Here is a 24,374-nt window from a genome sequence, read left to right on the forward strand (position 1 = left end):
TCTGCACACATTCCAGCTTCTCAATATCCTCTTTTCTGGCTTGTGTGAAATTGTACAGCACAGGCATAATCTAGAAGGCATTTCAGTTCATGCTTCTGCAAATAGTGAGTAAGTTTAAACTTCAGGACTGTAAAGCATTTCACATGCTGCAAGCACATCTTTTGGCAATCCTTTCATAGACCACTGTAGCTCCACTTTTCCTGCTCCTTCTGCTATCAGTTAATGGTTCCCTGAACTATCTTCACTAAATCTTTTACGAAACCCATCTCTCCCTATGCTGTTGCCTTGTTAATTTTATTTGCAGACTTTCTGTAGAAGGAAGTTCCATTGAAATCAATGGAATTTCCAGAGAAATGCGGTTAGAATCAGATGCTTAGATTGCAAGCTGTGTCACTTGTGTATTTTGTATTTGCTTCCAGTACAAAATTAGATAAACAATAAATAGCCGTTACACTGGCACCCTACATTGCTCTTGCTTTACTGAGCTAGGGATTGCAAAACAATTGCATGTCAGAGTTTCTGTGGTTTTACTCCATTAAAATTAAATAGACACTCCATCCAAAAGTACTCAAATCCTATTTTGTTTTTTATTGAATGGAAGTGGTTGTGACAAGTGAAACCCATGACAAAATGTTGCAGTGTAGAGTGGTCCTCCTCCGGTTTCCAGCCAGCCAGCAATGCTGTCTTCTAGGATAATGTGTTCCAGTCCCACCCTGGTTTTCTGTTTGCCACCCACAACAATCAGCATTCTGTGTCTACCAGTATTCACTGGACTGTTGGGGAAGGTTCTCCCCTTAGTTCCCCTCTGCAAAATCTTGTGGTCCCCCTTCCCTTTCTTTCTCTGTTTTTGTTTTTGTTTGGGTTACTTTATTTTATCTTACTGTATTATGAAGCAGCTTTAATAAAGTCTTACTTTTAAAATAAAAATCTTTCTGTCCCCACAAGGTCCCTGATACCTCCACCTTCCTGTGTGGATATGGTGTCATTTTGGAAATGTAAGCACCATCTCTCATGCCGTCTCTCATCAGGAAAAGGATTGACTAACTTTTGCTGAATCATGCCCACTAATGTGATATATTTTTCTTATGTTTTTAGATGTTCTCTATGTGTTTTGATGTTTTTAATTGTTTCTGTTTTTAATCCTACTGTCTTACTACTTTTGTGTTTGCTGCTATTGTTTAAGCTATTGTTAGTATGACAATGCAGAATTTGCCACACCATCCTCTTCTACTCACTATTTTGGAGTGCAGGTGGCGAGTATGCATGCATTTTTCATTTTAATGGCCAAGAAAACTACATTTCCACTGGAAGGTGGAAGCCTCCCTCTTTGCAAAATAAGATTTAGATGTCACCTTAAAAGACAGCATAGCCAACGTGGTGCCCTTCAGATGCTGTTGCCCTTCATCACTGGCCATGCTGGCTGGGACAGATGGGAGCTGGAGTCTCACAACATCTAGAGGGCATTGTGTTGTCTATTCCTGTTTTAGTGCCTGTGAAATTGTATGCTATGGCACAGCCGTAGTCTAGAAACACTTTCCACATCACCTGCAAATAGGAATGTCAAATGTAAATAACTGAGTATTATTTATTATTCCAGTGTTGGCTTCATTAAGAGGCAATGAAAGTGATACAAAGAGATGGCAAAAGCAACTTCCATTTAGGCTTAACCTCTTGATACACAAAGGGGAACTGCAACGTTTCTGTAGAAGGAAATGTTCCAGAATATTTCCCATTAAGAACCTCACACCACTCCTAGGAAAGCATTTGCCTGGAACAATGCTCAACGTTGTGGTCATTATTCTTGCTCACAACTAATTCAATGTCCGCAGCCGACACATTGTCTAAACTCTTCTGACAATTGCAAGCAGTACCATTCTGGCCCTGATTTACTTCAACTGTATGCCCAACTGTTTTTATTGTGAGAAGGGTAGAACAGTTTTTAATGGCTGACTGGCTGGGATAATCTTACTAACCTGTTGTCCGAGCTGATATTGGATGCCGCTGCCCTTTCCACAAGAGAACTCTAGCTCTGAGGGCTTTATAAACCTTGCAAGATCCTTAGAGGAGCAAGGTAATCCCAATCCCTCAGTGATGTATCAAAGTCCCCATAAAAGTAAATCACATACAAGCAGCCAACAAGAGTAGAGGTCCCTGCTCTCTGAGGACAAAGGCCAGCAGAGAGGGAGGGAGACAAGGAGTCAACTCACTGCTCCATTAGAGGGGAGGACATTCAATACCAATTGCTCTCTCAGCATGCAAAAATACTTCATCGTGGCCATCTCCACCAACCAAGGAGCCTTTCTGCCACGTTTGCCCCAGTGTAGCTCAGGTTTTTCACCACTTGTGCTCTAGCCATTTTCTCTCCTGTCCCAAGGCAGGTGTAAACCAGAAGATCAGTGACAAGGAGGGGGAGAGTGTTAGGGCCATGAGAGCATGGATTTTGATAGCCTGTGTTGGGGATCTAGCCTCGCGAACTATACAGTGCTGTGTGTGCTCAGGCCTTAGTCTGCATCTATGCTGGAATTGTTTTTAGATGTTTTAATTATTTGTGGATTTATGCGTTTGCCACCCTGGGCTCCTTAGAGAGGAAGTGTGAGATGTAAATTGAAATAATAATAATTTCACCTCACACCAGAATCGCAAGTTAGTAAGAATATAAATGGTGTCTCATATTCTTAGTGCATGCAGGTACCAATTGGTACCTGTAGTGATTTTGACATATAATGGCTTTAGAAGTACCGTGCTTCTCTGTGTATAAGATGAGGGTCTTTTACCATAAAATAATGTCAAAGGGGGGCACATCTTATACACGGATAGTGCATTGGGGGGACAACGTGTGATTGGTTGCACCAATCGACGTGTGATTTAGGTTAGTGATAGTGATTTTCTGATTTCCCCCTGAAGAAAGCTCAACCAGCCTGGGCAATGCCCCCCCCCCCAAAAGCTCAACAACTCTGGGTCATCTCCCCCCCCCCATTTTCTTAAATTTGAGTCCCCAAAAATGCAAGTCTTATACATGGGGGCATGTTATACACAGAAAAGTATGGTTGTTTTTTAATATATGCAACAGTTTTAACAGTTTTTATATGTGTGTGTGTTTTAATTTTTTTTAAATATGCGTCAGGATGCCTCGTGGGAATTGATTCTTGTATAAATAAATACAGTTATAAGCAAGATAGCAATGGGATGACTTCACTAGCAGCATTGGGAATGGTGGTGTGAATTTGAATTGATGAGGAGGGAGGGAGTGAAGATGTGAGTGAGGAACTGACGCAGAACACACACACACAAGCTACACATTTTTGCAGGTCTACATTTTTGCCTTTGAAAAATTAAATTAGATTTATAGGCCAGTTATAAAGACATTTTGTCCATTGGTTCCCCTTCCCTCCCCCCAAGACCCCCTCTTCATTTTCCTTGTCGAATGGTTCTAGTGCATATCCAGGGGCACTGACGTTGTACACATGGAACATTCTCTGACATGAACATGATTTATTTATTTTAAAAGTGTACACCCCATCATTCATTGCAGGACCTAGACCAGGTTACGGCAAGCATATACATAAAAAAACCATGAAAATATCCCATCACATCGGTAATTAGTAGGTATGGCACTATAAAGGCCAATAGGTAATTGACCCTGACGTTTTGCTCAAAACTGGAACTACCAGCAGGGCCTCTGCAGCAGATCTCAAGCAGAATGTTGTCTGCCCATTAGAAACACACAGCACTTTCAGCCACAGCTTAGATCTATACATGAGAGTTTGCTTTCATGTTTTGTTTTAATCTGCATATATAGGACCTTGTTTACACCTTACTAGGTATGATCCCCAGCCTCACTCACCCAAGGAATGTTAGTATATCAGTGCTAGTCCTACGGCAGGGCCAGGAAGCCTGTGGACATCTGGTCGTTGCTGGATGACCCCTCCCATCCTTCGACACTGACTGTTGGCAGTGCTTGATGGGTTTGTTGGTTGTTGGAGTCCAAGACCATTGGAGGGCTACAGCTTAGCCACCTCTGTTCTATGGGATCATGTTCTATGAGGCTAAAGCCTGCTAGTGTCATATTGGGTGGGCAGAAAATCACTTCAACAGGAGGGCAGTGGAGGTACATCTAAATGGACCAACAATGATGTTTCTGGTTCATCCACATGTCATCACCACCACTGCTGCCTTATCCATGAATATGTCTAATGGCATTAAAATTGGTGCTCATATCACATCTTCTGTAGGGAAAATTGTGTGCAGTGTGAAGTATTCCGTGTCTCTGCTGAAAGTGCACCCTACTTTCGCCCAAAATACTAGGGAATTTTGTGTTACTATAACATTGTGTATTGTATACTAGAACAGCAATCAATAATTTTTGTGGTAATTTTTGTGGCAATCAATAATTTTCTGCTCAGAGGTTAAAACAACAACGACAACATCATAGACTCTCTTTGGGTGCATGCCTGTTTGTGCATTTATTAACAAAAAACAGAATCATCAGTCCAATTCATCAGTGGAAGTTGTCTCCAGATGAATACGAGGTCCAAAATCCCCATGCAGGTCCCACCAGGCATTTCTGGCTAGTCTGGTTTGAGGTTGATGTCTGCCTCATTTGCTACCCTCCTTTGATGACATCATTCCAGCCTCTTCTTGGGGTATTTTTTATTCTGTTACCTCACAATATCTTCAGGCTCCTGAATGAAATGTATTAGTTCTCTCTGTGGCTGGAAACCTGTCCAGGTTCTCCTGCCCATCAAAACAGAACTCAGTGTCACTAGTGTAGCTGTTGTTCTGCTTGCTTTCAATCGGGCATTTGATTCATTTCCTTCAAGAATACCTATACTGAATTCAGGTCAATTGGCCACACAATGCACTGGTGCAACTTCTGCTACAAGCAAAGAACATTCCTTTTGAGGCACAATTGCAGCTTAGACATAGAGCCTACCTATGCATCCTTCCTGTGGTTTCAGTTCCACCATACCATTACAACAGATGGCAGTAGACGGTGTACCATTCCCTGCCTGCGATTCAACACTGTCATTTCTTCTGGGGCAGCACAGCTCTTTTTAAGGCTCTGATAAGTGCATCCTTTAACTCTTTGTTCCTCATGCTATAGATCAAGGGGTTCAGCACAGGAGTGACAAAGGTGTAGACCACAGACCGCCCGACCTTCCTCTGGTGAGTAGCTGGAGCTGGGATGCAGGTATATCAAACTGCCGCAGCCAAACTGCAGAAGGACGACCATTAAGTGGGAAGAACAGGTGGAGAAAGCCCTTTGCCTGCCTGTGGCAGAGCTGATCCTCAAGACGGCAGCCACAATGAAGGCACAGGAGATACAGATTAGGAGGAAAGGGATGGTGATGACAGTAATGCTGACAATAAAAAAGGCAGTTTGGTGGAAATGGGTATCGCCACATGCCAGTTTCATGACAACAGGGACATCGCAGAAAATATTATTGATTTCCTTCTTGACACAGAAAGGCAAAGTCAATATCAAGATAGAAAGCTGAATGCCAAAGAAGCAAGTCATGGCCAAGGTCCCAACAACAATTTTCACACACACTCTCCAGTTCATGATGACAGTGTAGCTGAGCGGGTGACAGATTGCCACATAGCGGTCATAAGCCATGATTGCTAGCAGGACACAGTCAGAGCTTCCCAGGAAGGTAAAGAAGAACATTTGGGTCCCACAGCCAGCCAAGGTGATGGAGACCTTTCTTGCAGAAGCTACGTGGGCCAGAGTGAGGGGTGCAATGGTACAAGAATAAGCAATTTCCAGACATGCCAGGTTAGCCAAGAAATAATACATTGGGGTGTGAAGAGAATGTGTGGTGTAGATGATGAGACCAATGGTAGCATTCCCAAACAGGCTGAGCAAGTAGAGAATCAGAAAAGTCCAGAAAATCAGCTGCCTCATGCCTGGGTGCGTTGTGAATGGCTGGAAGTGGAACTGTATTATTGCAGTTTGGTTTTCAGTCTCCATATAAACCTGCACATCAGCTTGCTATGGGTTAAGAGGAGAGAGGACAACATTACTGAGAAGGCTGCATTGGGCAACCAGGAAATTAGGTAACACAAATAAATTGAATTGCAACAAACAGGGAAGATGTTGCAAACTTGGCTGATAGTGAATGTGCAATTGATCAACATATTCTTTAATACTGAAGTTCAGACTTCTGTAGGCAGCTATTAACAAGAATGAGACCAGGTTCTTAGAGTAGGTTGTTCACTGAGGTGTCTACATCCATTAAAACCGAGCAACTATTACACTGCCTCTAAATGGCTGAAATGTTTTACCATTTTTTATGTGCTGTAAGCCGCCTAGAGTGATTGTGAAAACCCAGATAGATGGGCAGGGTATAAATAATAAAATAATAAAGCTCAACCAAAGAAAAAAGCTCAACAACTCTGGACAATTTCCCCCCATTTCCCTAATTTGGAGTCCCCAAAAATAGGGGGCGTCTTATACACAGGGACGTGTTATACATGGAAAAGTACAGCATATCATGGTTTATCTCAGCAGTTAGGGTGTTCTTTATGCAATTCCTGCATTCTGGATCTAGGGTGAGGTTTTTGTTTTTGATTTTTGGCACGTGATAGTCTGTCTCCATTCCCCCCCCCCCCCAAAGAAGCTTGAAGCTTATTTTTTACCCCCTCTCCCTAACTCTCACTGTATGGTGTTTGTGTGCATTTGACATATCAGTACATATTTTATTTGTTTTGTTTGTACTTTCTTGGACGGATAGTCATTTATTAATGCATTAAAAAAAATCTACCTACTTTCCTATCCTGGTACAGTCAAGAAAACTTGCTAAATGAAGTATCTTTTTCTCACCTCTCTTCTTCTGTTGGCTTAACATATGAGCAGCAACCTGGATATGAATATTTCTTTCCTATTGTTGCTGTTAAATTCAAAATTATTCCTTCCTTCCCTTATTTCCTTTGTAAAACATTCTCATTGGGGTCAACACATGCAGCCATTTTAGAAGATCTGTGCTTCCATGTGTGTGTCTTTCTTACCTGTATTGACATCAGCAGCTGCTATCTGTTCTTCACACCTCCTGGCATTTTGAGACTTTTTAACCTATCTTCTATAGCCCCCTGGGAGTGAACTGCTGATGCAGCCTCTCACCACAGCTCCTATCAGCAAGAGGTTTAGTGAACATTCAGCCTGATTTACTTGCCCCAAAATTGGGAGGTTAGACGTTATTGACTGTTTATTGAGAATTCATTCTGATTGGTTTGCAGAGAGGTTATATGACCAGGTATCATCCCATACTTTTCTTTGCATTTTCTTGACACTTTCCCTATTGCCACACACACAAAAGGTTGGGGAAGAGGAGATGAACCAGCTTTATTGCACAGACTTTGAGCTGCCTAAATTTGCCAATATATGACTGAATCCCACTGAAAATAGCAACAGTCTGCTGGCAGAAATGACTGGCAGAATCCGAGACCAGGGAGAAGAGTCGGTGGAAGAAGATTGGAAGAAGTTTAAAGATTATCTACAGAAATATTGTAAAATTAATGAATGTTAGAACGATGTTGGATAGAAATTAAGTGGTTTCCAGCTGTAATGCTTTAAGGGAATATGAAAAATGGGTTGTTAAGAGGTAAAAATCTAACATTACTATTTTAAGACCAAAGATTAGGACAAATAAAGAGGGTAAGGATTTGCTGAACCAACAAACTGAACTGGAATACAAAAAAGGGAGGTATGAGGAGGTCTGGGAAACAAGCTAAGAAAAAATAAGCAATGGAAAAATTGAGTGGTTTTTAATCATTTTTATTTTGTATTTCTTTTTCTTTTTCATTTGTTATTGTAATATTTAAAAAAATCTTAATAAATATCTTATAAAAAAAATGAAAATAGCAACAGTCTGAAAGCTGGGGATGATGCAGAATATTTTTCTAAGCTCGTGGTTGCACTGAGAGCAGTGCTTGGAATGAACTAGTTGAGCTCTATGAAGTTTACTGAACTAGTTCAAAAATCCCTGAACTACAACTGAAAGTAGATCCCATAATTGGCAGGTGAACTTAGGTGGATTAAGTTCATTTGGGGGTTCAACTCCAAATGATTTCTAGTTCATCTTCCTGTCTATTCCCTCCTCTTCTCCAGGAATAGGCCCAGACTCCTAGCTGTCATTAAAAAAGTCCATCAGACATCTACAAAGAAGGTTAGAAAGCAAACTGTGGAAGCAATGTCCGAAGTCTTATTAGGTAGATAGAGAGGTGCTGCTGTTGCTAAGGATGCTTGGTCACTTAACCACTTTTGCTAAGCAACCAGAATAAAGGATTGCATGGCATTTCCTGTATCTTCTCTGCTGAAGAGAGTCACTCTCTTCCAACAGGAGCAGCTTGCAGCAGAAAGCACAAATAAAGAAAGGAACAAAGCAAATGATGTTTTGTTGGCACAAATCAGAGTAAGCCATTTCTAGTATGGAAATACAATTATGTGGAAAGGTTCATCTTTTAACATTCTCTCTATTAGGCATCTTGTGTGTGGTCCCTGATTACCCTGTAGTTCAGCCCAGGAGCTTCTAACATTCTGAATGCTGAAGGTTTTTGTTCTTTTGCAGAAGATGAACACTTTATGAACTAAAAAGTTTGTTTGAATGAATGTGGGCAGAACTAGTTTGTCTTATAAAAGGATGAACTTGAACTGAAATGAACTTTCTAAGCACTGGTTGAAAGTTTACCAAGGGTTTGGATTTGCTGCACATATAGACCACCTGTGAATCCAGCAGTTGTATTTGTTGTATTTTTTCATAGTTTAGTTATTGGTTGCTGTTGGGGCTCTTTCCTGAAGACGAAACAGCTCTTAATTATCCAGTAATAACTTCTACATCTCCTCTTCCTGTGTATCACCTTCATTCTGGATTGGCCAAGAGGAATCCATCCTTTTAAATCAATTTTTGCCCTCATTGTCACCATCTTTGAAGAAGTTTCCGGATTTTAATACAGTTAAAATATGCAAAAAGTAAAGGTACTGTTCCATGTTAATGAACGAAAAGAATCTTTTTATAAGATGTATGACACTGCAAAATGGTCTTCAAATAGTATTAGGGATCCATAGAGGCTGAGAGAAATAAATAACAAGAAAGGGGCAGGATATGTGTTGAGAAACTTTGGAGCTCTAGGTTCATATGTAGGCCAGAAATAAGAACCTTTATGAGAAAAATCTTGTTATTCTCAATTCAGTGCAGATCAGTACTGAGAGCAGTAGTGGCAAGAGGTGACCCTGGAGTGTGCAAGGTAGAGTTTCGCTGATGAGTAGATTGTCCACCTGGCGTGTCTATGGGTGGAAAAAGAAAAGCAGCAGCAAGAGAAAGCAATCATTGATGAGTTCGGTGCTGCAGTGGAGAAAGATAAAAACCAATTGAAAATTAAGATTTTGGGTGGTGGAATTTCTGCATAGCCTGAGCAAATTTGGTGGCAGTTTTGGAAGTGGAGTTAAGTTCAAGGACAATAGCAGCAGTGGGGGAGCAATCAGTTGGCCGTAAGGGCAAGAGTTACATGTCCCACAGGCTACAAGTTGGTCACTTATGAGCTAAATGGACTAACGGCATGACTTGGTATGTGCTATATATGCATTTATATGTATTTTCCTTATGAGGTATTGAAGTTAACAATGACTTTCCAATACTACGCAATCTGAGCTTTCAACCTAGGTGTTCCATATGCAAGCCAACCATTTTCTCCATTGAACTACACTTAGATATGGAGTTGAGTCTGAAAGTGGCAGTGTAAATATTTACTTACACCAGAATTGTCCTTGGAGAATTGAAACTTTATAAACTTACAGCCAGTTCTCTGAGGGTGAACACGCCTTGAGAATTGAAGCATATATGTGCAAGACTCTTGGCCCAGATCAACAATTGCCTCCTCTTAAGGGACAACTTTATCTTTGGGGAACCAAGTATCTTTCTCTGATGCATGAACTTGTAATGTCCTAAAGCATCTTTTATGGCCGTCAGAGAATTATGTTAATTTGTGTATGTCTCATAAGAGATCTCTTTGTTTTAACAAGCCTCTAAGGCATTCTGTCTTGAAATTATTTGTCTGAACAGAGGGAGGGGGGTGCGGAGAAAGAACTTTTGCCTCCTTAACAACTTTTCTCATCATTTTATCCATAAATCCCAATAGGATGTTACTTATTTATATTTAAGAAAGTTCTACAGAACTTCCCAAAATAAGAGAAAGAATCTCAAGGTCCGAAGAGAGGGGCAATTTAATTTCAAGGTTATTTCTCATCCTTAAAGAAAACAGTAGCTGTTGCAGCATTTGTTAGCATCACTTTCTCTAGAGATGTAATATATTAGAATTTGAAAGAACTAATTACTGTCTTATAATCGAGGAAGAGGGACAGTCTATACTAAACATTCTGATGGATAAATAGCAGTCACGCCCCTCAAAAAGCACTCCCCCAAACAAAGGTTGGTGTCCAATGCACAGGGCCAGCAACCCATTTTCCAATAATAATCCAGCAGAAACCTGGTCTTTTGTGAAGGTTGACAATTATTATTATTGCATAGAAGAATATTTTATAACACCTTAAAAGCAAATGCTTTTACTTGCACCTTTTCTCCTTCCAGTGTTTCAGCCACCATCTGAAGCACATGCACTGCAGTATGAAAGCAGCTTGAGACTTGCTGCTCTCTGATCCTCTTTAGGCTTAATGATCACTATATATGCGATTCAGATAGGCCATAGCTTAGGGGCAGAGGCAGAGCACATACTTAGCATGCAGACAGGTTTGGTCCCTCTCTGGCTTCTGCAGCTGGGAAGGATCCCTGTTTCAAATGCTGGAGGGCCATTGCCAGCCCTATTCAGGCTGTGGGCAGCATTTGGTGCTGGGGAAACTGCTGCAGGTGCGGCCAGAAGCACAAAAAGTGGTCAGGTTCAGATAAAAGCAGGTCAAGAATTGAAGCAGCTTTCAAAATCACCTCCCAACCTACTTCGAACTTCCCCTTTGATATACACAGTAGTATTAGAGGCAGCATTAAGGTCAGCATTAAGCCCCAGGCTCCCAAATAGTATGGAGATGATACAGAAGGAGATGCTCCCCAAAAACCCTTGCATTTATTTTAAATTTTATTCCTTTCATTTGCACTCACCTTCCATCCTCAACCCTGCTTTCATTTGATTTGCTTCTTTTCAGATGCTCCTCCTCCTTACATTTATTATTTTACTTTGCATTTGTCATCTTCTCTCATCTTACATTTTTTCTTCTTTGCAACACAGAGCTGTCACTGCATGGTGCGACAGGGTATTACCATGTTCAGGTATTCTCCCTCCGAGCCCCCAACCCAACACCTGGCCCATCACAAAATATTGGTAGCCACTGAAGAGGAGCTGCCACTTTGAGGAGTTGGGAAAATTCATTTCATTTCAAGTTCATCCTTTCATAAGACAAACTAGTTCTGCCCACATTCATTCAAACAAACTTTTTAGTTCATAAAGTGTTCATCTTCTGCAAAAGAACAAAAACCTTCAGCATTCAGAAAGTTAGAAGCTCCTGGGAAATCAGGGACCACACACAAGATGCCTAACAGAGAGAATGTCAACAGATGAACTTTGCCACATAATTGTATTTCCATACTAGAAATGGCTTACTCTGCTTAAATTGCGCCAACAGAACATCATTTGCTTTGTTCCTTTGCTTAATTTGTGCTTTCTGCTGCAAGCTGCTCCTGTTGGAAAAGAGTGACTCTCTTCAGTAGAGAAGATACAGGAAATGCCATGCAATCCTTTATCCTGGTTGCTTAGCAAATGTGGTTAAGTAACTAAGCATCCTTAGCAACAGCAGCACCTCTGTATCCACCTAATAAGACTTCGGACATTGCTTCCACAGTTTGCTTTCTAACTTTCTTTGTAGATGTCTGGTGGACTTTTTTAATGAAAGGCAGGAGTCTGGGCCTCTTGCTGTTCACCTGCCAATTATGGGATCTACTTTCAGGTGTAGATCAGAGATTTTTGAACTAGTTCAGGAAACTTCATAGAGCTCAACTAGTTCATTCCAAGCACTGCTCTCAATGCAACCATGAACTTTGAAAAATATTCTACATCATACACAGTGCTTTCAGACTGTTGCTATTTTCAGTGGGATTCAGTCATATATTGGCAAATTTAGGCCATTCAGCCAAAGTCTGTGCAATAAAGCTGGTTCGTCTCCTCATCCCCAACCTTTTTTTGTGTTTGGCAATAGGGAAAATGTCAGGAAAATGCAAAGGAAAGTATGGGATGACACCTGATGCAAGGTCATATAACCTCTCTGCAAACCAATCAGAATGAATTCTCAATAAACAGTCAATAACGTCTAAGCTCCCAATTTTGGGGCAAGTAAATCAGGCTGAATGTTCACTAAACCTCTTGCTGATAGGAGCTGTGGTGAGAGGCTGCATCAGCAGTTCACTCCCAGGGGGCTATAGAAGATAGGTTAAAAAGTCTCAAAATGCCGGGAGGTGTGAAGAACAGATAGCAGCTGCTGATGTCAATACAGGTAAGAAAGACACACACATGGAAGCACAGATCTTCTAAAATGGCTGCATGTGTTGACCCCAATGAGAGTGTTTTACAAAGGAAATAAGGGAAGGAAGGAATAATTTTGAATTTAACAGCAACAATAGGAAAGAAATATTCATATCCAGGTTGCTGGATAGGCTGCTGTTAAGCCAACAGAAGAAGAGAGGTGAAGGGGAAAAAATATTTCATTTAGCAAGTTTTCTTGACTGTACCAGGGTAGGAAAGTGGGCAGATATTTTTTAAAATGCTTTAATAAATGACTATCCATCCAAGAAAGTACAAACAAAACTAATAAAATATGTACTGATATGTCAAATGCACACAAACACTATACAGTGAGAGTTAGGGAGAGGGGGTAAAAAATAAGCTTCAGGGTTCTTTAGAAAACATTTCTGTGTGTCATTTCCACGAATATAAGCAATTTTATGTATGCTTCTACGAATGTACACATTATTTTGGGTTGGAGAATTGCATCAGAAAATTGGGAGAAGTGCAAATTTCAAATGAAGGATGTGTTTCAGTTTGTGTATCATTTTGGGAAGGGTAGATTAGGTAGGTTTGTGTTAAATTGTTGTTGTTGTTACTTATTGTATGTATATACCGCCCTATACCCAGGGGTCTCGGGGCAGTTCACAGAAAAGAGCACAACATATATAATCAGAATAACCTAGATTGTTGCCCTCCCAGATTGACTTCCATGCCCTTCTAGATACAAAACACATCTCTTTTCAGCCCCCAATCCAGTCCCAAATTTTGGAACACTTTGCAATAAGCAGTTTTAAAATGTCACCACATAATAGAATAATCTATTGTTTGTTGTATCACTTTCCTATGTGAAAGAAATCTCCTTTTGAGTCTATTAAGGGCTGCTGCACAAATTGCAAACTGCAGCATTGGATTGCTACCAATGGCTTCCTTAAAGCTACTTCATAGGTTATTCCTTGGCAAATGTGTGCTATGCATACTTCCTACTACTTTCTTGTCAATCCCTTAACACAAAAGGTTCAGCAGGGGAGGGAGGATTTGTTGAGTAAGAGCTCCAAACCGACTTTTATTGCACAACCTGAATTTGTTGATATGTGGCTGAAACCTACTTGCAAAAAAGTGCCCATAGTGTAGGACTACAGCTCCAGTGCATTAACATTGTCTGGTGTCTGTAGAAGATGGAGCCAGAGATGGAAAATAGTATAGAAAAGTAATGTTAATAATAATAATAATAATAATAATAATAATAATAATAATAATTTTATTATTTATATCCTGCCCATCTGGCTGGGTTTCCCCAGCCACTCTGGGTGGCTTACAGAGCACAAAAAATGGTAAAACATTTCAATATCAACCTAGCCATTTATAAGCAGTGTAATAGTCGCTCAGTTTTAATGGATGTAGACACATCAATGAACAACCTACTCTAAGAACCTGGTCTCATTCTTGTTAATAGCTGCCTACAGAACTCTGAACTTCAGTATTAAAGAATATGTTGATCAACTGCACATTCACTATCAGCCAAGTTTGCAACATCTTCCCTGTTTGTTGCAATTCAATTTATTTCTGTTACCTAATTTCCTGGTTGCCCAATGCAGCCTTCTCAGTAATGTTGTCCTCTCTCCTCTTAACCCATAGCAAGCTGATGTGCAGGTTTATATGGAGACTGAAAACCAAACTGCAATAATACAGTTCCACTTCCAGCCATTCACAACGCACCCAGGCATGAGGCAGCTGATTTTCTGGACTTTTCTGATTCTCTACTTGCTCAGCCTGTTTGGGAATGCTACCATTGGTCTCATCATCTACACCACACATTCTCTTCACACCCCAATGTATTATTTCTTGGCTAACCTGGCATGTCTGGAAATTGCTTATTCTTGTACCATTGCACCCCTCACTCTGGCCCACGTAGCTTCTGCAAGAAAGGTCTCCATCACCTTGGCTGGCTGTGGGACCCAAATGTTCTTCTTTACCTTCCTGGGAAGCTCTGACTGTGTCCTGCTAGCAATCATGGCTTATGACCGCTATGTGGCAATCTGTCACCCGCTCAGCTACACTGTCATCATGAACTGGAGAGTGTGTGTGAAAATTGTTGTTGGGACCATGGTCATGAGTTGCTTCTTTGGCATTCAGCTTTCTGTCTTGATATTGACTTTGCCTTTCTGTGCCAATAAGGAAATCAACAATTTTTTCTGTGATTTCCCTGTTGTCATGAAACTGGCATGTGGCGATACCCATTTCCACCAAACTGCCCTTTTTATTACCAGTGTTATCATCATCACCATCCCTTCCCTCCTAATCTGTATCTCCTATGCCTTCATTGTGGCTGCCGTCTTGAGGATCAGCTCTGCCGCAGGCAGGCAAAGGGCTTTCTCCACCTGTTCTTCCCACTTAATGGTCGTCCTTCTGCAGTTTGGCTGTGGCAGTTTGATATACCTTCGCCCAAGCTCCAGCTACTCACCAGAGGAAGGTCGAGTGGTGTCTGTGGTCTACACCTTTGTCACTCCTGTGCTGAACCCCTTGATCTATAGCATGAGGAACAAAGAGTTAAAGGATGCACTTATCAGAGCCTTAAAAAGAGCTGTGCTGCCCCAGAAGAAATGACAGCATTGAATCACAGCCAGGGAATGGTACACCGTCTACTGCCATCTGTTGTAATGGTATGGTGGAACTGAAACCACAGGAAGGATGCATAGGTAGGCTCTATGTCTAAGCTGCAATTGTGCCTCAAAAGGAATGTTCTTTGCTTGTAGCAGAAGTTGCACCAGTGCATTGTGTGGCCAATTGACCTGAATTCAGTATAGGTATTCTTGAAGAAAATGAATCAAATGCCCGATTGAAAGCAAGCAGAACAACAGCTACACTAGTGACATTGAGTTCTGTTTTGATGGGCAGGAGAACCTGGACAAGTTTCCAGCCACAGAGAGAACTAATACATTTCATTCAGAAGCCTGAAGATATTGTGAGGTAACAGAAGAAAAATACCCCAAGAAGAGGCTGGAATGATGTCATCAAAGGAGGGTAGCAAATGAGGCAGACATCAACCTCAAACCAGACTAGCCAGAAATGCCTGGTGGGACCTGCATGGGGATTTTGGACCTCATATTCATCTGGAGACAACTTCCACTGATGAATTGGACTGATGATTATGGTTATGGAGGACTGCCTGCTGGAAGCCTGAGGGCCCTGCTCTGCCTCTCTCCACCTGGCTTGGGGCGGGGCCTGACAGGCTTCAGAAGGACTCTGGCTGCTGCTCAGCAGAGAGGGCGCCTCTTTAAATGGTTTTTATTTTTTATCTGTGGCGTTTTAAATGGTTTTTATTTTATATTTTTTGTGCAACACCATCAAGGCAGCCAGACTGAATAGTTGCTGGGATTGGGGAAGGTGGAGGCAGCCCGGAAGCTGCATGTGAGAGCCCCTGCATCACCTGAAGGCAGCCAGGCACTCCTCAGCTGAGCTGCCTGATCTGCTCCTACTTGCGTGCAGGCAGGAGTGGAGGCAGGGATCTCTCATCGTGAAGCCTCTACTCCACTTCTGAGGGATCCCCGCAGCCACTCCTGCTTGCACAAGAGCCCTCCTCTCCTCCTCCACCCCCACCCCCACCACTGAAGCCATGGCCCTGCTGGGGCGACGGCTTCGCCACCACTGCTCTAGACTAAGATTTTGTATGTATGTATATATTAAATAAATAAACTGAAATATTGGGAAGCAGCATAATTCTGTGAGAGGGTCAGCAACACATTAGTGACCTAGTCATCCACACACTTGGTCTGCTGCGTGGTTTTACTGTGGTGTTTTAATTATTTGATTTGTTTATTGAGAAGTTTTCATTCTTTTCCACAAGTCAGAAGTACATTAGCACAAACGAGCAAAATTCAACAGGCATGATTCTAAACCTACATTATAACCAAGCCTCTCCCAAAAGCACTATCACTCTCTAAACCTTTGATTCCATAGCCATATTCACAACAATGCTCTTTCTAGAAAAGTAATTTATTAAAATTATTCAAATCATTCTGTTGTAAAATAATCTTTGTATTGTTCCACCTGTGAATTTTATCAAACTTATTTTTGCTGTGACTGAGGACTCCTCCTAATATCCTCATGATATAAAGCTCTTTTTCAACCAATGACTGTCTATTCCCTAATAAGAGGGACTGCTAAAGACTCTCAGTTTGTAGTGCATCATTGTTTTAGTAACAATTACAGTTCTTATTTCTGGACTATATTGCCAAATATTTACCTAGTGCTCCAAAGTTTCTCAACACATACCCTGCCCCTTTCCGATTATTTATTTCTCTTGGCCAATATAGATCCTTAATACTATATGAAGACCATGCATCATATAATATACAGGGGAAGTTAAACATGATACTGTCTTCTCTTTTCCCCCCTGGACCACATATTCCTCTGAGGGCACCTTTATATAGGGCACCTGGTTTTCTGCTTCCTGCACCTTCTTGTTTGGATTGCCCTGCCTGAGATGTATGAGTTCTATATGTGATGTGGTCTCTTTCATGCAAAATTTTATGACTCCTGAAAATGCAGAGAAAATATGGGAACTATCAGGTTCCGAATACACAACAAAACCAGGGAAGGGTTATTGCTATGGTTTCATTATTCTAAAATTTTCCAATAATAATCCAGCAGAAACTTGGTCTTTTGCGAAGGTTAGCATTTAATATTATTGCATAGAAGTATATTTTATAACACCTTAAAATTAAGTGCTTTTACTTGCAACATTTCTCCTTCCAGTGTTTCAAACACCATCTGAAGCACATGCACCACAGTATGAAAGCAGCTTGAGACTTGCTGCTCTCTGATCTTTAAAGTTTTGGCCTTCTTTACTCTTAATGATCGCTATGGGGAATGAGAGACAGGATTACAAATTTCTTCTTTCCCTAAGTGTAGGAGCCTGGCTTTTGTATGTGTTATGCACTGAAGTTCTCACCCTGGGCCAGCAGGGGAATACTATAGATAGTTATGCAAATAAGGGATCGAAAGTGACTTTCAGTGATTGGATAGTTTTATAAATTTTTTACAGTTACGTCGTACTGGAGCTCTATATAAGCAGGCTGACTGAACCCTTCAGTTCTGTTCTGGCCTGTGAATAAACAAGAGCTGTTTGAAGAATCGCTGTGTCGTCTGATATGTTCACCCACAACTTAAGAGTATGAGAATGCGAGTGGTGGTGATGGACCACAAATAGTGGCAAAGTTCACAACCAGGGAATGAAGGGCTAAGAGAGCAGCTCTTTGGCACATCCATCTTGTTTCCTGGTTCTGAAGCTCTTCCTTCAGAAAGCATGCCAAGACCCTTAAGGGAGCGAGAGTGAGGAGAGAAATTTTCTTTCCTAAAGTGCAGGCATTAGGATTTATGTGAGAGTGTGAACTCTCTTTGTTCTTACACAGGAATGGAAGTGTGAAGTACTTGGAGATAAAAATGTAAGACTCTAACTATTGGTATAATCACATGACTTCTCTGAGTGGTGAGAAGTTCTGGGAGGTGCTGTGTTCACCTGGGTTTAGATGCCTTTGGTAATAATTCACAGGAGAATTATGGCGCTTCATGACATTTCAGTTTATTTATTTAATATATGCATATACAGAATCTTAGACTAGAGGCAGATTATTGTTTATTCACACACACACACAAATACAGAAATAAGTAAATACAGAATAAGTAAATAAAATAAAATAAGTAAATACCAAAAATAATTACATATATGATACATTTTACAATAAAACAAAAAGGTTGTAAGGATTCATATTATGCTGGAATTTATTGTTCCAGAATGAAAAAGAGACTACCCTTCTACAAATCTATGTGATAGTTTGTTATTTGTTACTCTGAAACATATCAATTTAATCATTGTTTACATCCCAGATTTTCTCAAACCAGTGAGAGACTAAATGAGCTGTGGTCTGCCCCCTGCCCAGCAATGCATATTTTTGCGGCCGAATAGTTTGGTGCCACTTCTAAATCTTCCTCCAGAGCTATGTTTTTTCAAATATCCTAGTAAGAGGCATTTGAGATTATGTGATGTTGAATTTCCAATCAAATATTAAATTCCATAATTGCCTGCCCCCTTACACTGAATTATTGGACAGTCTGCTTGGAGGCAGTTACATCTCTAGAATTTTTTGGTGCTTTTGAATAAATCTGATTCAATGTGTGTGGATCCCCACACATGCAGTATTAGTATAGTTATGTAAGAAAATGTATAAATACCTCTCTCACCATTTTGCATAAGGTGTGGGGTTCATTAAATGATATGGGCATCTTGGCAGACACAGCCTCAGCTTCCACAGTCGCCGCCTGTCTTGACCCACCACGGACAGGATTGGCAGAAACTGCAGCAGAGACATTCTATGCTTAAGATAATATTCTATTCTCTTGTTCATTGTACTGGTTTAAGCGGTTTATACTTGACTTCCTTTAGTAACATTTTATTTTGAAATGCTTAGGGCATTTTTTGTTAACTTTGCTGCATTAGACATTCATTCTGACCTCCTGCGTAATGTTCTATTTTGAAATCTTTAAGATAATGTCTTAGTTTCCTGTTAATTATGTTGCTTTGAATGTATATTTTATACATGGCTTTCATTGGTAATCTTTTATATTGGATTGTTCTGTCTGATATTTTAATGTGTTGTAAAACATTTGAGATTATTTGCTTGAAAATATAAAGCAATATAGAAATGAAAGGAATGATGATAATGATGACGACCGTAGAATTGCATTGAGTTCCTCTCCCTTGTTACAAACTTGCATGACACCCTCTACCTATAGGTATTACCATGGGGCAAGATGCTGCATGGGGGTCGTACATTCACTACTTCTCCTGCTATCAACCTGTTGCTATCATCCCTATGGTCTAACTTTGAAGAAGACTGCTAGCTGTCAAACTTTTTTGGGGGAAACACTCTTCTTCGAAAGGCTCTCCTCAGTGCCTCTTTCAGTTCCTTGTTTCTCATGCTATAGATCAGTGGGTTCAGGAGGGGAGTGACAAAGGTGTAGAACACAGAAACCACTCGACCCTCTTGTGGTGAGTAGCTAGAGTTGGGCCGTAAGTATATGAAACTGCAACAGCCGTACTGTAAGAGGACAACCATCAAGTGGGAGGAGCATGTGGAGAAAGCTTTTTGCTGGCCTTCAGCAGAACGGATTTGCAAAATGGCCACCGCAATGAAGCCATATGAGATACAGATTAGAAGGAAGGGTATTGTGATGACTACAACACTAACTATGAAAATAGCAGCTTGGTGGATTTGGATGTCACTACAACCCAACTGCAGAATGACTGGGACATCACAAAAGAAGTGATTGATTTCATTTTGGCCACAGAATGGCAAGCGGAAAATAAGGATGGTCAGTTTTAGAGACAACAGAAAGCCCAGTAGCCAGGATACCACGACAAGGGAAGTACATACTGTTTTGTTCATGATGAGCATGTAGCGCAGTGGATGACAAATTGCCACGTATCTATCGTATGCCATGATGGCCAATAGGACACAGTCAGCTCCTCCCAGGAAGACAAAGAAGAACATTTGGGTTCCACAGCCACTTAAGGAAATGGTGGCACTTTTCCTGGACAGAAGGTTGGCCAAAGCCAATGGAGCAATGGCAGAAGTGTAGCAGATCTCCAGAGCTGCCAGGTTGCCCAAGAAAAAATACATGGGGTTATGGAGAGAGTGGTCGACATGGACAATAAGCACGACAGCAGCGTTCCCACAGAGGCTGAGGACGTAGAGGAGCAGAAAGAGAAGGAAAATGACCAGCTGTGTCTCAAGCAAGGTTGAGAAGGGACGGAAATAGAATTCAGTATGGTTTTCATATCCCATGAAGATGGTAAAGAGGACCTAAACGGAAAATAAAGATCTCAGTCAATGAGTTACCTTAGCCCAGCAGTGAGGATATGCTCATACTGCACAACCTGGCTTACTAAAATAAAGTGTCTGCACCAACTCTTTTCTGTTCTTATTACAAGGTTATATAGAGCATTCAGATGGGGAGCATTCCTTCAGCAATCTATTTTATTTTTCCTCAGAGGACTGGACTTCCTGTACTGGTACAATTCATACAATAAATTTGCTTCTCTTTTTGGAGACATTATTGAAATATAAGTATGCTTGGTTTATGTTTTGCACATTATTGCCCAAAAGAGTCATTTGCTCTTGTCAATGAAATGTCAAAATAGTATTTTACTTACGTTTGCATATCATGGCTGATTTCAAAATTCAAGTTGGACCAAATCAGAAGATATGTGTAATAATGACTGGAAGACAGTGACATGAGCTACTTATACTTGTATGGTTCTTGGCATCAGCCAATCAATTTTTTGCCATTATAAGTTAGAAGGGGAACTGCAATTGACTTTATATGCTATCTGGAGTGTTGTGCTTCATCTGTGTGTGCTTCTTGCTATGTTTCATCCACAGCACTGAAGGCAACATACCATGTGACAAACTGGACTCTTTTTAATTGTTTCCACTTGTGAAAGTTACACTTTGCATAGGAAGCTCTGCTCTATCAATAGATGTGGGTGTTAGTACTCCAAGCTAAATTTATGGAGTTGAATTTAACCCTCTATCTTTTTATCCTTCTCTGAGGAGTACAGTATGATTATTTATCCCACTATAACTATACAAACATACAAAGATAACCATTCAGGTTCGTAGCATTCATGCTAGGATGAAAAATTTAGGCAAAATGCCCAGTTTGTGGATAAAGGCAGATAGGCATTTTACATGTAGCCCAATTGACCGAGTTCAGTGGGGAATGCACACTGGGTTGGAACCTTGGCTCAAGTAATTTTGAAGCACATTAGATGTGACAGCAAAGCACCAATGTACTCTAAGAAAATATCTCCAGACTATTCTGTTCATGGCATCTAGTGCTCATCTAAGCTGGAATGGGGAGTCTTCTGGCTCTGATAATGTGGCCGTTCCAATGGAGTATGCATCTGATTGTAGGGGAAGTAGATCACACTTTAAAAAATAAAATAAAGTAGCCAAACCTATTCAGAAAACCACTGGATGTGAAATCCACATGGATTCATTTGTCAAGTTTAGGAAATGTTAAGGATCTTATTCAATCAAAACACTGAAAGTAAATGAACGGGAACTGATGGCTGAAAGCACCTGCTCCATTTAATGAGTTTATCGTTAAATCATGGTTCAGAGGAAAATTAAATTTAAAAAACAAATTGCAGTTAGCTGAAGAATGAACAAGTATCTGCTTTTCCATTTATTAGGAACAATCCCAACATTATTTTGACTATGATCTGGAAAAATCTGAAGCTTCTTCTCCCTTTTCTTTTTCACAGCACATAGTCTGGTTTTCTACATGCCATACTATTCAACCCCATTCCCCATGTCCCAGAAAAAAAATCCTTGGAACTGTACATTTTACCCATCACAGGGGTACAATTCCCAGCACCCTTAAACTGCAGTTCCTAGCATGGTGGGGGATATGCTACAAATGCCATTTACATGTATGATGTCTATGCAACCTATGCATTTTGATTCTAGAGTCTGGAATCTCATACACTAAGGATGAAAAAAAGGAGAATGCATGCTGAATAGAAAACATGCTGAATAGAGAATGAAAGGCTTATGAAGTAGGCAAGTGAACAGAATCCACATCCACAGAAATGACTTACTTGGATACTCCTGCTGCTGGACTGCCAAGGGAAATCTGAAGGCATTTGCTGTTGCTCTTCAACTAGAAACGGAAATGCGAGTGGTGGTGATGGACCACAAATAGTGGCAAAGTTCACAACTGCTCCTTTCACAATGAATAGTGGCAAAGTTCACAACCAGGGAAGGAAGGGCTAAGAGAGCAGCTCTTTGGCTCATCCATCTTGTTTCCTGGTTCTAAAGCTCTTCCTTTAGAGCGCTGCCAAGACCCTTAAGGCAGGAGAGAAATTTTATTTGCTGAAGTGCAGACATTAGGCTTTATATGAGAGAGTGAACTCTCTTGTGGCTGCTCTTACAAAGGAACAGAAGGAAGTGTGAAGTACTTGATGATAAAAAAAGTAAGACTCTAACTATTGGTATACTCACATGACTTCTCTGAGTGGCGAGAAGTTCTGGGAGATGCAGTGTTCACCTGGGTTTAGATGCCTTTGGTAATAATTCACAGGAGAATTATGGCGCTTCAAGACATTTCAATTTATTTAATATATACATACATACAGAATCTTAGAGGCAGATTATTGTTTATTCACACACACACTACAGAAATAAGTAAATAAAATAAAATAAGTAAATACCAAAAATAATTACATATATGATACATTTTACAATAAAGCAAAAAGGTTGTAAGGATTCATATTATGCTGGAATTTATTGTTCCAGAATGAAAAAGAGACTACCCTTCTACAAATCTATGTGATAGTTTGTTATTTGTTACTCTGAAACATATCAATTTAATCATTGTTTACATCCCAGATTTTCTCTTTTTTTTTTTTAAATGATATTTATTAAAATTTCAGAAACAAAAAATTACATAGTTAAAGAGAGAAAAAAACAAGGGAAAATATAAAAAAGAGAAAAAACATACAAAATACAAAGTACAGTAAAAAAGATTAAAAAAAACTTTAAAACAAATTAGTCCTTCCGTATCTTACATTTCATTTCCTTGCTTCCCTGACCTCCTCTCACCTCCCTTTTTTGTATTCCAGTTCAATTGGTTAATTCAGCAATTCCTTTCCCTCTTTGTTTTTTCTATTAACAATCCATTTTTACATACACCTTTATGACATTGCTGCTAAAACCACTTAACTTCATTCTGACATCATTCTAACATTCATTAATTTTACAATATTTCTGTAAATAGTCTTTAAATTTCTTCCAATCTTCTTCCACCGACTCTTCTCCCTGGTCTCGGATTCTGCCAGTCATTTCCGCCAATTCCATGTAGTCCATCACCTTCATCTGCCATTCTTCCAAGGTGGGTAGATCTTGTGTCTTCCAATACTTTGCAATAAGTATTCTTGCTGCTGTTGTGGCATACATAAAGAAAGTTCTATCCTTCTTTAACACCAATTGGCCGACTATGCCCAGGAGAAAGGCCTCTGGTTTCTTCAAGAAGGTATATTTAAATACATTTTTCAATTCATTATGGATCATCTCCCAGAAAGCCTTAATCCTTGGGCACGTCCACCAAAGGTGAAAGAATGTACCTTCAGTTTCTTTACATTTCCAACATTTGTTATCGGGCAAATGATAAATTTTTGCAAGCTTGACTAGGGTCATGTACCACCTGTATATCATTTTCATAATATTCTCTCTTAAGGCATTGCATGCTGTAAACTTCATACCTATGGTCCATAACTGTTCCCAGTCAGCCATCATTATATTATGTCCAACATCTTGTGCCCATTTAATCATAGCAGATTTCACCGTTTCATCCTGAGTATTCCATTTCAACAGCAAGTTATACATCTTTGACAAAGTCTTAGTTTTGGGTTCTAACAGTTCTGTTTCTAATTTTGATTTTTCCACCTGGAAGCCAATTTTCTTGTCCGAGTTATATGCCTCCATTATCTGATAATAATGAAGCCAATCTCGCACTTTGTTTTTTAGTTTCTCAAAACTCTGCAGTTTCAATCTATCTCCCTCTTGTTCCAGAATTTCCCAATATTTCGGCCATTTGGCCTCCATATTGAGCTTTTTCTGTGCTTTCGCTTCCATCGGTGACAACCACCTTGGGGTTTTATTTTCCAATAAATCCTTATATCTTATCCAGACATTAAACAATGCTTTCCTGACAATATGATTCTTAAATGCTTTATGTGCTTTGACCTTGTCATACCACAAATATGCATGCCATCCAAATATGTTATTAAAACCTTCTAAGTCCAAAAT

At 40.2% G+C, this 24,374-nt stretch overlaps 2 protein-coding genes and 1 pseudogene across 3 annotated transcripts; 1 reads left to right on the top strand and 2 right to left on the bottom strand.

Moving 5' to 3' along the window:
* Window positions 1-5,025: 5,025 nt before the first annotated feature.
* Window positions 5,026-5,971, bottom strand: LOC308474521 (olfactory receptor 10V1-like; annotated as a pseudogene). The gene has a single exon. The product of its transcript is annotated as an olfactory receptor 10V1-like (transcript).
* An 8,186-nt stretch (window positions 5,972-14,157) lies between these two features.
* Window positions 14,158-15,105, top strand: LOC308473117 (olfactory receptor 10V1-like; the record flags this gene model as incomplete). The annotated part of the gene is made up of 1 exon (XM_080998427.1): window positions 14,158-15,105. The coding sequence occupies one exon, from the start codon at window positions 14,158-14,160 to the stop codon at window positions 15,103-15,105; it is 948 nt and encodes a 315-aa protein (XP_080854553.1).
* A 4,292-nt stretch (window positions 15,106-19,397) lies between these two features.
* LOC308463527 (olfactory receptor 10V1-like) lies at window positions 19,398-22,242 on the bottom strand (the record flags this gene model as incomplete). The annotated part of the gene is made up of 2 exons (XM_080982004.1): window positions 22,166-22,242; window positions 19,398-20,363 (listed from the first exon to the last, which is right to left on the bottom strand). The coding sequence occupies exons 1-2, from the start codon at window positions 22,208-22,210 to the stop codon at window positions 19,398-19,400; spliced, it is 1,011 nt and encodes a 336-aa protein (XP_080838130.1). The 5' UTR covers window positions 22,211-22,242.
* Window positions 22,243-24,374: the final 2,132 nt, after the last annotated feature.

This window comes from Podarcis pityusensis, assembly GCF_964106645.2.
Source record: "Podarcis pityusensis genome assembly, chromosome: 1".
Classification (NCBI taxonomy): Eukaryota; Metazoa; Chordata; class Lepidosauria; order Squamata; family Lacertidae; genus Podarcis; species Podarcis pityusensis.